This window comes from Opisthorchis viverrini, assembly GCF_000715545.1.
Source record: "Opisthorchis viverrini unplaced genomic scaffold opera_v5_1, whole genome shotgun sequence".
Taxonomy (NCBI): domain Eukaryota; kingdom Metazoa; phylum Platyhelminthes; class Trematoda; order Opisthorchiida; family Opisthorchiidae; genus Opisthorchis; species Opisthorchis viverrini.
The window spans coordinates 2,707,996-2,723,571 of NW_008751657.1; the positions used below are offsets into that span (position 1 = coordinate 2,707,996).

The window sequence follows — 15,576 nt, forward strand, 5'->3', positions numbered from 1 at the left end:
ACCATCCCAGAAATTTAATCAGTTGCTTCGTCAGAGGCCCAGCCTGAGCACGGATTACAACCGCGACGCTGGACAGACAGGATCCGCAAGCCAGTCAGGCCACTGCAAGTGAACCCCCGGCTTAGAAGCTACGTCAACAAACTTCAAGGGGGAGGTGTTAGGCAGGAATCCACGCGGATCCCACCATACCGCACGTCTTTAGGCGCTGCTACGACCGAGAAGCCTGGCCCGCTCGAGGTTGGCCCAGAATTCAGGACGCTTGCCGGTCCGGCATCAAGACGAGATCTGATTGGTCAACAATCTTGACCCAACTGCCAATCATGACCCAGTATTGGCCAAATGCCGGTTGCCAACGGCGCATCCAGAACGCGTCGGAAATTCCAGAAAGTTATAACCGCTTACGCTATATATACGAAGCGCTGTACAACTGTTCTTGACTTCGTTTTGGGCGTTAATAGACCTTGTGCACCTTTGGTGGTTGTTTTGACGTGAACGCTAGCTTGGGAGGCTCAGACCGAGAACTAAGCTGAGGAAAATACCGTTACTACAGAAGAATTTGGAAAAGACTTTAGAATACGATTCTCGTAAATTCGTCTGACATCCTGATCTGACAGTCTCTCAGTTACGAGGCGATTCGTCCGCACATTACGCGACCCTAAAAAGGAAGGAAAAAGCGACTCCAGACCAATCCGTGGTCGAACCCACAAATGTGCTCCAAAACGAGTGGAAGTCAGTTATTTATCCGTGCCATCGGTAACTGGTGGCAATGTGATTGATCTGAGCTCGTGGCTAGCAGGCCGTTGGAGGACATCATGTGGCTAGACGATTTCGGCCATTTCGGAAGTTAGTACTGCATGAAGTTAGCATGTGTTGAGCACGCAACTAAAGCAATGGTTCAAATTGTCCATACATACCGAGTCCACTCCTTGTCGACCATCTAATACAGTCTCGAATGCGCTAAACACTTTTGTGCTCAGGTCTTCGACAACCACACCAATATCTGAGCTTTTAGCCTGTCGCAACAGGGCACTCAGGGTGTCATAAAACCTGCCTTTGATGGTGTCAGGGCTACAGTCATTTGGGGTGTAAGCAGACACAACGACCAGTCATCGATCAACTACCCGCTTGTGAGACTGCTTCACAGACATTGCCAGACGAACTGCACAGAGGCGACTATCAACAGGTATCCAGTCAAGTAAGGATCCTTTCGCCAGGTGACTTAAGGCGATATCGATCCCTGCACACCCTGCTGCAACAGCCTCGGGATCACCAGAGATGCGCAACCAGAAGCGAGTGGAGAGTGATGGGGCAGTTACCTTAGCCTGTGTTTGCATCCTGAATTCTTGTTTCTGATACACCATACACTAATACCAAGTGTATTGTGGGAGCAAGTGTTCACGTGCTTGCTTCGGAGTGCGGACATTGAAGGTGGCAAGATAGACTGGGTGTCGAGGCTTAACTAGTGATTTCGAGACGTCTGAGGATGTCGGCGCCGGACGATGCGCAGATGTTGTTTGCAAAACCGACTCAGGACGAACGGAGTCATCAGCCCTAAGTGCTGGGTCTAGAATGAGAGGGTCATTAATGGGGTGATGGGGTGGGGAACAAAAAGTATGTGAAAGAGAAAGAAAGGAGGTATCAGTAGTAGCCTGTTTTCGCTTACCCGCCATGTTGTATGCAGCAAGTGAGGCGGCCCGGCTGATAGCACCACGCGACGGACGAAGTGGCATGAGTTTATCGTCAGACGTAGGTACCATGGTTGTGCGTGGGCTGGGCCACTGCCAGGGCGCCCACACCTAGACAAAAGATCCTTAATCAAAGCCCTTGACTCAAAAGCTTGACCGAAGGGCAGCGGTGTCTGTCTGGAAATGCAAGTGCATCTTTACGGGACACGTCGCCGCACATGTTCCAACCCACAACCTGGGGAACCAGGATCCTGTTCGTCAGACCTCTAACCATTGACCAACATGGTATGAGACTGAGTGTTTCGCACGAACACTCCCTAGTATGTTTCAATGGGTCGCCGAGGTGCACAAACCATCACACCACGCTACGGTCCAGTTTCTTCATGACGGGCTATCTGTCGGAGCGTACGTTGATACAGCAAACAAGCATCGTTTATCGCGACGAGATGCACTGCTCTAGATTTAACGAGCCAACCTTAAAGTTCAATGTCTGTTTACTGGAATCTTGTCCAGTGAAGCGAATTCAACTCCGGAGCCAAGTGCAACTTCCACAAAGTGGATACCATGCACGATTGCATCAGGATCACCAATATCCGAAGAGCGTAGTGCGATAAACCTGGATTCGTGCTGTGTGGTTTGACATGTGTGACCAAACTGGGGTCTCGTTTGCGTGTTTCGGAGACACGAAGTACATGTATCGAAAGAGAACAAGGTCTGAGCGAGAGCTGCCGCCAAATTTGACGCAGATCACAGATTTTGGAAGCAGCAATGTGGAACGGACCCCTTGAATTTATGAGGGTTTATATTTATTTTACTGGGCAGAAACCTAGGGACGGTGCAACGGTTAGATCACTGACAACCACACGAATCAGAAGTGCTTGAGTGAGCGACGTGTGGAGAGGTCGATGAACGATAGCTGCTGGTAACCCAGACCGAATAAGGGGGTTTGATTTAGATACCCCACCCTGAGCGTTCAAGTCCAAAGTTGGACCCACAAGACAATGGGAGGATGGATCCTCTAATCTTCGAATCATTTGGATGCAGGGGCCTGGCCCACCCTGAGGGCGCAGGGAGTAAGGCATAACCCCCTGACTCTCGGTGTAGCTGCGCACAGCACGTGCTCCAGACTTCGGTTTTAAAAGCATTTTGACCGTATTGAATAACGCGCCTCCGGCTACGATCGACCATTGGGTGATCGGTAGAATCAACTGTTTCTAACCCGTCCTTCCTCTGAGGAAGGCAGATTCGCTGCTTCCATAAATATGGACGTACTGATCGCGTAAAGGAAACGCCTTGCTGCCTTCACATTCCCATCACAGAGAACAGTGCGACTCCATCAGCAGTCCGCCTCGTAGTACGATTTCTCACAGTTCGGAGACTCGCTGATCTCTCTTTGTATTGATCTCCATCGGCCTTCCTGCCACAAGTGAGCCTTGAGGAACTGTGTTCCAGCCAGTATAGGCCGCAAGATCATTGCACCACAGGAACCCGAATGCCAGGTAAAAGTGCAGCTTTCGGTCTGAAGATAAGCCTTTAAAAATGCAGGGAAGTTGCGTCTTCTCGGACGCTAGTGTGACGAAGACAACTCACTAATTGCAGAAGTTAGGATTGCTTTTGCCGATTCGCGTCACTTGTGGTATCGAAAGGCATATCGCTGGGTCCCAAAGGACGCGTATATCAGTCTACAGTGTGGCCTGTATTGTTTTACGGCTGCGAGACTTGGTCACTTCTGGTGGAAGAACTGAGACAATTTCAGGTCCTTCGTCCACTGATGCTTCAGAGCAATAGCCGAAGTCGGATGGACCTAGCGAATTTGGAATGAAATGACCAGGTATTCCACTCAAATAATGCTGGCTACGTCTGTCTGCCATGTGTTATGCATGCCGATTTATTGCTTGGCAAGATGCGCTGTTTTCCATGCCTAATTCAGAGTGGCGGAAACCTGGAGGTGAACAGAATTTGACATGACAGAAGGGAATGAAGGATGCTGCGAAAAGTTTTGGTGTTGTTATTGCTCTTACGACAGCGAAGCGTTGGTGCTGAACACTGATGTCGTGCTGTCGATGATGATGTTGATGTTGCTGTTGTTGTTGTTGATGATGATGATGATGCTCCTCACCTTTCAGGGTGGAGACACGGAATGACGTGGCGACCAACCGATGTCAATGGAGTCCATGCTACCAGTTTCCATCCTGCTTGACTGGGTGTTGGAGGTGTAAGCGGGTCCGAGAGCTTTTCTCCCCCCAATTTTTCTTTCCATTATGGGGCTGTACTTCCGTGAAGTGCTAACGTTCTCATCTTGTCCTTCAATACTAATAGCAGTTGGTGCCTTCTCAATCAGTTTTCCCGCTAGCAGTTTTTGTAAACCCATGTATTTTCTTAAGCGAGTTCATGTATGTCATACTGGGCTCTCTAGCTGCCCACTGAAGTTTGTGACGCTTCTCTATTTTTATACGACTCTTGTGTTCCAGGCCGACAGATTCTTGCGAATCGCGCATTGAGGTGCTGCTCAATGTCAGCTCGCAACCCATCTCCTCCCCCGGACTTCTCGGAAGAACTACAGAATATAGATAACATTGGTGACACAGCATACAGCAAACGATGGCTGTTCTCACTTCTAATGGATCTTCTCAAGCTTGTCAGGGACGAGCCCCTCGGTAGCGATGACGCCGTGGAAGAACTGGATCCCAGAATCGAGGAGGAGTTATGCTGTCTTTGGGACTTGACAGTCAACCGTGATGTTGTCCCCTATCTTGAGGAGTTCGGTGTGATTGCTATCCTGACAGATGTCCTCTTGTGTCAGCGGTATCCTCGTCTTCTGGTAAGTCGTGTCTTATCCTCACTTACTGGAAGGAAATTGGTGTGGGTATTTTAACAAACATGGCCTGCAACTCATCTGTATGCCAGCAAATGTCCGACAACGAACTATTGATGTAAGCTTCCGGAGGATTCGCTCAACATCCTTACTCTTCACAGAAACCGTGCGTTAGGTCTTTTCTATTCGCGTGATCCACCCACTTTGACCGCAGTTTGCAGGTTTGTCCACACATCTGATTTCTATCAGTGTTCCCTCTGCCAGGTTGGTGCAAACCGTCCTGGCGTCTGAGGAATCGAGTGCGACATGGTTAAACGCTATCCGTTTCCAAGCCGAGTTTATCGAACATCTTTTGTTCATTCTTCAAAACTCCACCAACGGTATGTCTTATGGCATGACATATGTAAGCCCGCAAAGATAGGTCATTTACTCATCGCTACCATTCGCCTATTGGATGCTATTACCCGAGGCGATGATAGTTTAGCCGAAGTTTGGTGTGGATTAGACTTGATGGATGCAATTCTAGTTGCGCAACACCAGATGAGGTGCGTTTTTCCTTTTATAACCCTTCCAATTACAGATGGTTACATGGAGACGAGGTGGAGATTATCAATAGATTGTTCTACACATTCTCTTCGAACATTACTGGAATCAGTGCATTAAGTGAGTCGTATAGCTCGCCGTGATTTGTGACAGTTTTTCGGTATGCGCCCTTCTGGCTGAGAAATAGAATGATTAACTTCTGGGGCCCTGTTTTGTCGTGCTAACTGGCTGTGCCTATCCGCTTTGGGGATGGGACTTCACAAACTATAGCCGTGGGGTCCCATAAGAACACTAAGGCTTGTGCTCCAAAGTGCTCTTCTTTCCCAACCAAGTGCAATCTGCGATGCAGCAGGAGGGCTTAGAAGAGCCATTGTTCAGAATCACAATCATGACCACCGATTTTCGCCGCCCTATTAACCGCATCCTTTGTAATATGTTCTCCATCCAGCGTCACTTAGAGTCGAGCTCTTCGGCTATCCTAATATCATTTAACCTGCTTACTGAAGCACTGTGCCTAACTATTACCGCTTTCTAATGAGACCACCTACTTAGGGCCACTGGTGGAAGTGAGAGCTGAAAGCGTGACCGATGATAAGGTCACATAAGTTCAAGTACTCGGACCTGTTTTCTCGTATGCATTTTAGTGTTGTGCGTTTGGGTCGTAGTTTTAGGTACCTCTCTCGTCATTAATTCTGGAGGGCGTATGTATCTCCAGGAAGGTTTTGGGTATGATGGCCTTCTGACGTTCTCACTCAAATACCAAAGTTGGTTTGGCGTACACTGCATCAGTATATAGAGATCCAGCTGAGGTTTAGTGGAAGCGGTTCACAGCATGGTCATTTGAGTGGTAAACTTCGAGGATCTCAGCTTCCACACCTCATAATAACTTTGTTTAGAAAGCGGCCAGCGTGTACCAGGCTGGATTAAGGTACTGTTGCATGGTTGCAAAACAAGGCCTATTTGGACAGATTATGTGAGGTGTCCATTTTTTACCACCGGTGCCTCAGAAGCACTGCTGGTGTTGGCTGGCACCTACGAATACATAACGAGGTAATTAGGAAACGGGTATTTGGTTGTACATCAGGTACTTGACTCATCGAAGACATCCAGCAACACCAACTACAGGGGCTCGGCTCTGTGCTATGTATGACGGAACACCGTCTACGGAGATGAGTTTTGTTCTGTTTCTCCTTCAAAATGGCGGAAGCCACAAGATGGACAGCATATGATTTGGCAGAAGGGTGTGAAAGAGCTTAAGAAGAGTTTGAGTGTTGTTGGTACGGTGCGTCTTCCAAGATAGGGTCTCCGTGACCTCTCCTGCACTTGGCTAGAGACATTCCAAGAAATAGCGATGTTGTTGGCGTTCGTGTTGTCAGTTTCTTTCTAGATTGTCTGAGCGCTTGGAGGTGTAGGCACCTGAGAATGCTTGGCATAGTTCATCACCAGATCCTCTCCCTCATCCACCCTTTTCCTCTCTCCATTCGAGGGTTTAAAAATAATGAGATAAACTTTATTGATTGTACTAATGTTTCTGTCTCTGATGATGATGGTGTGGGTAAATCTACTGCTCTCTAACTTGTTGTTGGAAGCGGTAGTTTTTCCTGGTTTGTGGTTCTGCTGTCGTTTCCACTCACTTTTTGACCTTGTTTGCTCTTCGTCGTCTTGGTGGCTAACTTGGTACAAGTCTGCAATCTGTTGACTGTAGGAAGACAGTTATTCCGATGATTGCTCTATTATTAAGTGGGTGGTTGGTTTTCAAAACGTTGTAGCCTTCTATGATCACTCAAACTGCTTCTTTCATGCAGCTAGTGCTTTCCTTCCAGATTGATAAGGTGTATAATCTGAAGAACTACCCTAAGACTTGAGTAGCGCTGCTTCGAAAATATTGGGAAGTCCGGACTTTTCATCGGACGTGCCTGAGAAGATGTTGTTTTGTTGGTTATTTCAGCATCTCTACTAGTCTCCAATCTACCAAACCTCACAGATGAGGAGACATCTTTAGGGGTATGAATACACTACCGCAATGGGATTGAGTCGCTTGTAACTATTCAAGCTTTTGAACCAATATTCAAAAAGCATTTTAGCATTGAAGCCATTTAACTTGCTTCATACCTTCCATATTTTTCATATTTCGTTTATTTCAACGACCAATGGTATCCGTTTCCCACCAACTCTGTCACAACACGTCTTGAATCCCATTTTACAGTAGCATATTTTTCGTCAGATGACACGAGACTTCTGTCGTCCACTGTTTTGCCCAACCGAGTATAACTCAGTTGTTTCGAACTCACGAAATGACATCGGTCACTGGGCCAACAGGACTGCTGGGGTAGATATGCACTGGGTTGACCTTTAACCCCGCTTCTCGGAATGACTTAGTTGACAGCAAGCGATTGTACTCGCTGCTTCCTCACGAAGATGCAAATACAGAGCTTCCATAGAGTGACCAGTTTATGATGACCATCAATCTTATGATGAAACTCTCCTTGTAACGTTGCGAATAGATAACTTACCATGTTGAGAGCTCCTTTCTCGCCTTCTCACAGTAAGCAAATGGCTGCAGGTTTTTGAGGGAACTTTTCTTCACAAAAACCATAACTTCTTCCTGATCCGATTGCTCGGCAGTTTGTCTGTTTGTCACAACGTGACGGATGCTTACGACAACAGCTTTACGAGCAGCATTAGGATAGACGGGTTCGAAGCTAATACCAGCCACACGAAGCATCTGAATGCATCAATTCGTGACTCATTCGTGATCTATTCAGAGTTAGGGCTGGGGCTACTCAGCTGAACAAATATGAGGACAAAACAACTTACGATGGTTTTTTCTACACACAGCTGTTGTGTATGGTTTTGTGCAAACAACCAAGGTTGATATCACGAAGGCCAGATTCCTGAAGGTAACCACTGAATGCTCGAAATCTACTGAGACTTTCAACTCCAATAAATGCTGACCAGACAGACAACGCCCTCTCAATATGCAGCGCGTGACAGCCTTGTATCAAAGCCAGACAGCACGAGATAGCGTTGGACTAAGGTCAGACAGTCCCTTCAGTAAAATAGCTTGGGGCCATTGTACTTTCGCACTCATACTCGCTTATTCGGAATAAGGCTGTTGTGTTCCTTATCGAAGAGTCTTCTTCCGGCACTAGGCACTGGAGCGGGAACAGCAGTCAGATATAACAGTTTAAAGCCATAATGAACCAAAAACTGGGTGCTTCTGAGGATTAACTTGAAATTGTTTGGGGCTCAAGTGGTTAGAGCGTGACTTCACTGACCGGAAGGTCCGTGGTTCGAACCCGACCTCTGACTCTCGACTTCACCTATCTAGGCTTGGGCAACCCATCCCTCATTCTTCCTTCAGATGGCACGACAGCTAGGCACCGGAAGGATGTTGCGGCTGAACGATTTTTTTTTCAAATTTTTACAGAATGACGAAACTTGTCCTTGTTCCATAAATGTATTGATCTGCCATAGTGGTTCTCCCTCCACTCCTCTAACCACAACATTTTTTCAGCTCTCGATTCAGTTCATTTATTCAGCTATGAAACATGTAATGGTTCCATCCGCTTCTGTTTCGTTAACCGACAGATGAGATACCATGGGACACAGTCCGGCATTGGAGGCGACGGTCTAGTTGGTTAAGTGCCGTTGAATCGCTCTAGTTGGGAAAGTGTTGAGGTACTTATCAGAGCGATAGCTTTAGTATAGAGGCGTCACTGACTGCCGTTGCCTTTTGTATTTCGACTCCTTGAGGACCGCTCGTTCAGAGAGACGGCAGGTATCGACCCGACTGAGCACACTATGAGGGACTTTCGTATTCCGTCCCTAAGTCACAGAATCCCTACTTCTTGGTCATTTCCACTTAGTACATGGCCGCTTGAATCATGCTGCCTGACCCACGTAGCCTACGGAATGTTAATAGCTCGTTCATCTCGGAGAATTTCCTAAAAGTAACCAGCGTATTTCAGCGTTGCTAATTCGACGGCGAAAAAATCGTAAATCTTCCGCGCGTAGATGCCACTTCTCTGATGCAACAAGCAGTGTGGGTCTCTCTGTCGAAGTGAAAGCTATGTTCATGACAGATAAACTGATGTCACGCCGTCGCAAGGGATGTGAATGGTTGGCAAAGGTTGCTCAGGGATCTCCGATTCGCGATTTGGTCTCGCCTTTAGTTAGTCCACCGAAAACTTAATCAGCAATTTATCCACCACGTCGACTACATGAAGCCCTTTACTCTGTACGTGTAACAGGCATGCCATGCTGTCCTGCTGAATGACGCGCTATTCAAAATGGATTGTACACCTGAGAATGTGAGCTAGGTGGAGTTAACTACCCGTGTAACTGTGGATATTACTGATGAGGCATGGAGTGGCATGTTTTCTCGTAAATCCGCTCCGCGGCTCTTGAAAAGTGAGATCTATTACGGAATTTGTGGAGTCCCTTTGCAGCATTTGTTTGCATTTGAGTAACAGTCAATGAATATCCAGGAAAGTTCAGGAAGACGCGTTCAAGGAGAAGGTGGATATCCAGTTTTTGTAAACAAGATGTATATGAGAGTTTTTCTTCCCTGTCCAATAGTCTGTAACTGTTCAGTTAGTGTTTTCTAATAAAGAACTCCGCAGCAAAGACCTTCTTCCTTTCACCCGGGGATATTTCTACCCATGGATTTGTGTGGGGAAGCGTAGCAGTTTCAAACGTTGTATTGGTGACAAAGTTGAAGATTGGTGGGGAATAGCAGCCCTGTTCTACGCTGCTGGACTTGATATGTTCGCATATTCTCTCTACGTAGTCAAAGAATTTAACTCACGAAGTTGGGGTTGAAAATTAGACTGTACAGTTTAGTGTGTACCAGCCAGTGGTTTTACTGTTCTGTTTCTCCACACTTCTCGTCTGTCCGCTTAAGTATACCTCTTCCACAAGGTTCGCTTATTAGAGTCCTTTACATATACCCTTTTTTAACAGTTCAGTCGTTTGACAAAGTGCTGCCCACGTTTGGTATCTACCTGCACAAAGTCTGCGAGGATGAGCCGCATCTGATTCCGTTCTCGGCCTATTACAACAGTCTTCGTGCAATAATACCAGTAATGGACGCCGTTGTGGCCAGTATGCCACTTCCGGAAGCCGCATCCTGCTTCTCATCAGGTTTGGTTTTTCGATGTGCATGTTGTCCTGATTGCCGTTTCTGTTCTCAGTGCTCCGTGCAAACATGTCACAAACGCTTTATTTTTTCCGCTCCCAGAGCGTGTTGTAACCCTCTACTTGCTAACTGTGCAGGTTGAAATATGTAGGTGAGCAGCACTTAAATGCGTGAGTGCTCTGGTTCCAAATCTAAGCAACTTACTAACCTAGCGCTTTGGCGCCCCAATGATACTGGTCATTGCTGTATACTGAATCTTATCGCCTTAACATCAGATAGCCTTCAATGGGCAGGTACAAATACGGTTCATGATAGGATGGAGCATAGCGATTTCCCGCAAGGTATGCGACAAGCGATTGCAGTTATGTCGTTTGAACATTTGACAGGGCGCTAGTTGTGTTTCTAGTGGAGACCATCTCACCGGGTCAGGGTTGCATATGATCTGCTCTTTCAGAATTATCCACGTTTGCTGAGTTCGAATCTCTCTGTGCAGAATTTTCTTTACGTAGAACGGCTTTGGCCAGTTAAAAGTGCGCCCTAGCTATCAACTGATGACGAGTTCCAATTTTGGCACAAACCAAAGATTCTCCTCGGGGCAGAGCAAGGACTTTTGGTACAGAATACCCGATTTAATTACCGTTATCGGATAATAATAATACTTGGTCCTTTTTTTCGGAAAACCTTACGCTGTTCACTTCGTAAGCCATCCATTGTTCGATTGAAGTCCTCAAAGATTCGACCAATGCCCTTGTGTCTGGCGTTGATGAAGCGTTATCTATTTTTCTTCTTCCTCACCCCCTGCTGTCAGACCGTACTGTTCTGCCGTGTTTGCTGCATGTTACATTGGGTTGTCAGTCACAACTTAATGATTTACCCATAGTGCGTGGTATCTTGGCAGATCTGAACATCCTATACAAAGACGTGATTCGAACCATTGAGTCTGTTCTTCGCGTAAGTTTTCTGTGACCCGTTTTAACATCTTTGGTTTTATCCTTTCTTGTTCACTCTCTTCGGTTCCGGAAGCTTCTGATTTGCCTTCACCTATGACAGTCGAGACTTAAGATACTCCAGTTTCATTGAATTTCAATGACATTTTTTCTTTGTGCGCTGCGTGGGTCTGACGTGAGAAAGACCTGATGGTACAGTTCGGTGTCCAAATAGTTTCCTTTGTGAATTGACTAACTAACCACTATTCATCCAGTTATAAGAAACTTTCTTGACCTGTTTTGGTGTAACACTGAATTTGCGCTTTTATTAGAGTTCAGCAGCCATACATACATCTGACATGCAGAGCGAGGCCCTCAACATCGAATGCTGGACGCGCCTGGTTTACCATGCTTTAACATACAACGTATTCACTCTTGGGCGATGTGGTTGATTTACTCAGAGCCTCAAACTACTGCCCAGTAACTGTCTTGATTGTGTTAGTTGGTTCACCACATACCAAGACTTCCCACTAAAGTAACGCCATGGATGCGTGAAGCCCGCTGGGTAATTTTTGGTTACTCGTAGGGTTTTGGAATCAGCACTCACAGAAATCTCAGTTAATGCTATAGAGGTGGTCACTAAATGGCCCTCCGTACCTAGATGAGCTACCTCAAAGGTTCAGGTAAAAATAGTCTCCTTTGAAAAAAGCGCGCTTCACAAGACCAACTTGAGGTGGTCTCTTCTAAGGATTGGTTTCTCCATCAAGGGGGAAACGGTGTTGTACCTCAATATGTGTATCCTGTTTCTTTGTTAACTATGAGATAGAGGATGGAATCGATGCTCGGTTTCAAAGCGAATTTTCATGGAACAGATTTTAAACGTTTATCTGCTTTCTTGCTTCTCCTCTGTAGACTTCAACTTCCTCATCGGAGGATCTGGTTACCCTGGGTTCCTGGTACAGTGAAGATCTGGGATGGATAACTTCACTGGATAGTAATACTAAGGTAGACCTCAGAGGAGCGTTCGTGAATTGTGTACTCAATGATGCCTCTACTGAAACTCGCAATCAGCTGCTCTTCATCTGCAACCGGTTGCAATTGTCGAATCTTTTAGAATCACTGACAGATGTATGATTCAGATGACATTGTCGATTGACTAGCTGTATATACATGAAAGTCACTCAATAGAGCGATCTCCAACTTCTAGTGTTCCTATCCATTTATGTTTTCATACGGATGTATTTGTCATATGGTAACCACAATGACCATTGATTTTTGCATCGTGGATAAGTTTTTAATCCTCTTATCCTATATATGATCGCCTTACCTATTCAAACCGATTCCCAGCCATTTGGAGCGCTTCTTACCTAGACGTGACGAGTTTTCCTCAGCAAAAACCACTGAATGAACAGGGTCATATTGGACTGTGACATTCCAGTGTCGATACGCTGTTTACAGCACTTTCATTTCATTTCCAAGCGAATAACCACAGCTTAGAGCTTGTTCCATTTTAATGGGCGGTGTTCACCTACAAAATTAGTGTTAACTGAGTACCTGGCACCTAGCAACAATGGCAAACAGATGGAGGTCTCCTCTGACTGCCGTGTGCACAGCGTGACCACAACATCGCTAGGAAAATCCATCGGTTAACTCAGGGTCGTACGAATCCACTAGTTAAGCCTGCTGGTGTATTATGGTGATAAAAATAATGCTGAAGTAAATTTAATCGACTTTGTTGGAGCTTTGCAATTGCAACAGTGATTAGTGTCATTCAGTTGCATGAATATTCACAGTAAATCCGTTTTACGGAATCAACTTATCGTGAAACAATTGCAACACGGGTGAATTTTGTTAATGACCGAATAACCAAGAAAGTAACCCGAGGCACATTGGATGAGTATTCGAATTACTCAGGGTGATCAAACCATCCGTAGAGAGAACTTTCTAAATTGCTCCACATCTGTCGTACTTAAAGGGGACTGACTAGTTGTGCAGTCGACAGTAAAGGTTCCCAGATTTGACGGCAACAAATGCTCTTCCCAGTACCATGTGGGACAGCCTCAAAGACATCATCATCGACAGTACAGCATCTGTGTTCAACGCTGATGCTTCGTTCCCATACAACCATGATTTATTTGAAGGCAGAAGAGAATAAAAGTGAATGAAGAAGGGACATAGTGCTTGCTAGCTTACTACAGTCATTCCGATGTGCCTGCACACTAGATAGAAACGGACAACAAGAACACCGTTGACATCGATTGGCGGTCATATCTTGCAGCGTCTCCAACCATGCGCTGGAGGAGAGGAGGTCACGCGGACCCAATCCTGGAAGACGAGTCGCACGGACAGTACCAAGACTCTTCTTAGACATCTTCATATCCCTCTGGCAAGTCAATGATTAACCATCTCTTTGCTTTCACCACTCTGAATTTGGCATGGATATGCTGATCCTTGTGAATAGACTGCCCATAGTAGGGATGAGAACCTGTTATTTTTGCCGAGTGGTTATGTGAGAATTTGTCAACTAGTGGAGTTTAACCAGTACTTTTCGGATGCATCCACAAGACATCAATGGACCGCAAAACATTCTCGTAGAAGTGGTAGGCACCTTGTGATGGGCTAGCCCTAGGTTCCCTTCGTTGTCCCATTTTTCGACCCTCTATATAAGGGATTTGTTCAAATAAATTGGCATGATTGTGTGGCAGTGAAGTACCAATGTTCTCTGATGTTGCCGTCAACAATGATGATAGCACGAGTAAAGACTGATTGAGATTGGTGATCAAACTGTCTGAATGAGTTGGCGGCTGGTTAGACGGAGAATTACACCGAATTCAGTCATCCAAGTTTAGAAAAACTAAAGACGTAAATCAGGCACCCCCCAGATAAAAACCAAGTAAAACGGATGTGGTTACTTTACCCATTGTTTACTGTTGTATATCTTATGCTTCCAATGTGTGTGAACCTTAAGTCTGAATTCGAGTCTTACAATGCAGGCAGGAAACTGCACTACACGCAACCCTGAATAAGGTCCATATTTATCCACCCAAATCATGCACGCTAAAATACTATCCTCAACAACACATCCTATTTATTAAGAAACGTCATTCGACTTCTGGATCACGATGGGATCAGCTGTCGGCCCGTGTTGACCGACATCTGTCGGGATTGTATCTAACTGCCTAGCCAACGGAAGAAGGCATGAGGGCTGGAATACTAACAGGTTGCTCAAACTCAGGCAGGAGTAGTCGAGATGCTGAGGTTGGGTTCGAACTACCACATAAGAAAGTCTAAGCACGTCCGGTCATGCCTTTTGTTCCTCCAGCCGAAACACGGCTGTATTATGATTGCACAGAAAACCCTTTCATCAAGACAGCAAATGGGTGTACTCATACTAGATTAATCGAATTTTCTTTGCGATATCGGTAGACGCTAGAGTTCGTAGGGAACTATGGATAGACAGGTTTGATGTGTCAACGAGTTGACCAGCGGGTTGAATGTCACCAACGACAACCTGACATCATCCCAGTAAGTACGTCTTCATGTCTTAAGCTGCAATTCAGAAATGATATTCAGACGGACTGGCTGGATCGCAGAAGTTACGAAGCCACTAATTCGTTTCCTTGTGCCACTCTTCGTTCCCGGTTTGTGAAGTGAAAACCTCTACCCTTTGACTAGAAATGCCACTTGTTTATCCGCACCGAAAGTCATTGATACCTCCTTGACTCTAACCTCAGTTCGTCTGCAGTGTCGATGGGCGAAGAGCAGAAATGGAAGCGACCGAGAGTTTGACAATGTATGACCTGGCAATCAAGTATGAAAATACTAACCATTAAACTTAGTTGGGTCGACAACTGCCGCCTCCCAGGGTGGGGACCAATGGCTAATGGCGCCCCCAGGAATGGCCCAATCGCGCAGTCAGTAGCGCTCGTGCATCAAAGCTGTCGCCTTCAATGCGTAGCTACCCAGTTTCCGAACAAACTGAACATGTCATCGCTTCCAAGGCCGGGCTGTATGGCCCGCACTCCCATTTTCCGGTGATTGAAACTGTAGCAGCTGGAACCAATGTGCCTATGGTACACGGTTTATAGTTGATAAATTGAAGTGAATTGAGACTGTCGTCAACGGAGTCAAATCCATATAATCGCGTACCTATCTGTAACCGAAGCAGTCGCCGTTGGACTGCGTAAACTCAGTCTTTGTCGACGAAATCACTGCTCCCAAATGTGGATCCCCTAGGTCCAAACAGCACAGCAAACATAGAGAGATCCGAACTCAGCACGCAGGCCCGAATTTCTCGTTTGCTAACGGTTGAAGGTCACCCCGCCCAATCGAGCTGATCTCATCCCTGAATGACTTGAAAAGAACATTGAACCCCACGTTTGTTGAACCGTGATCCCTTTGATGCGGAATACATGCTAGTAAAAATCTGTGATCAACTATGCTACTCTACAGTGGTTTCTCCCTAAA

At 46.1% G+C, this 15,576-nt stretch overlaps 1 protein-coding gene across 1 annotated transcript; it reads left to right on the forward strand.

The window, feature by feature from the left end:
• Positions 1-339: 339 nt before the first annotated feature.
• T265_00039 (hypothetical protein) lies at positions 340-14,908 on the forward strand (the record flags this gene model as incomplete). The annotated part of the gene is made up of 15 exons (XM_009163696.1): positions 340-474; positions 865-1,035; positions 1,067-1,311; positions 1,837-2,240; positions 4,157-4,506; positions 4,539-4,618; positions 4,662-4,721; positions 4,765-4,880; positions 4,922-5,045; positions 5,081-5,163; positions 10,009-10,188; positions 10,992-11,134; positions 12,022-12,237; positions 13,176-13,266; positions 14,844-14,908. 15 exons carry the CDS (start codon positions 340-342, stop codon positions 14,906-14,908), a joined length of 2,463 nt encoding a protein of 820 aa, XP_009161960.1.
• Positions 14,909-15,576: the final 668 nt, after the last annotated feature.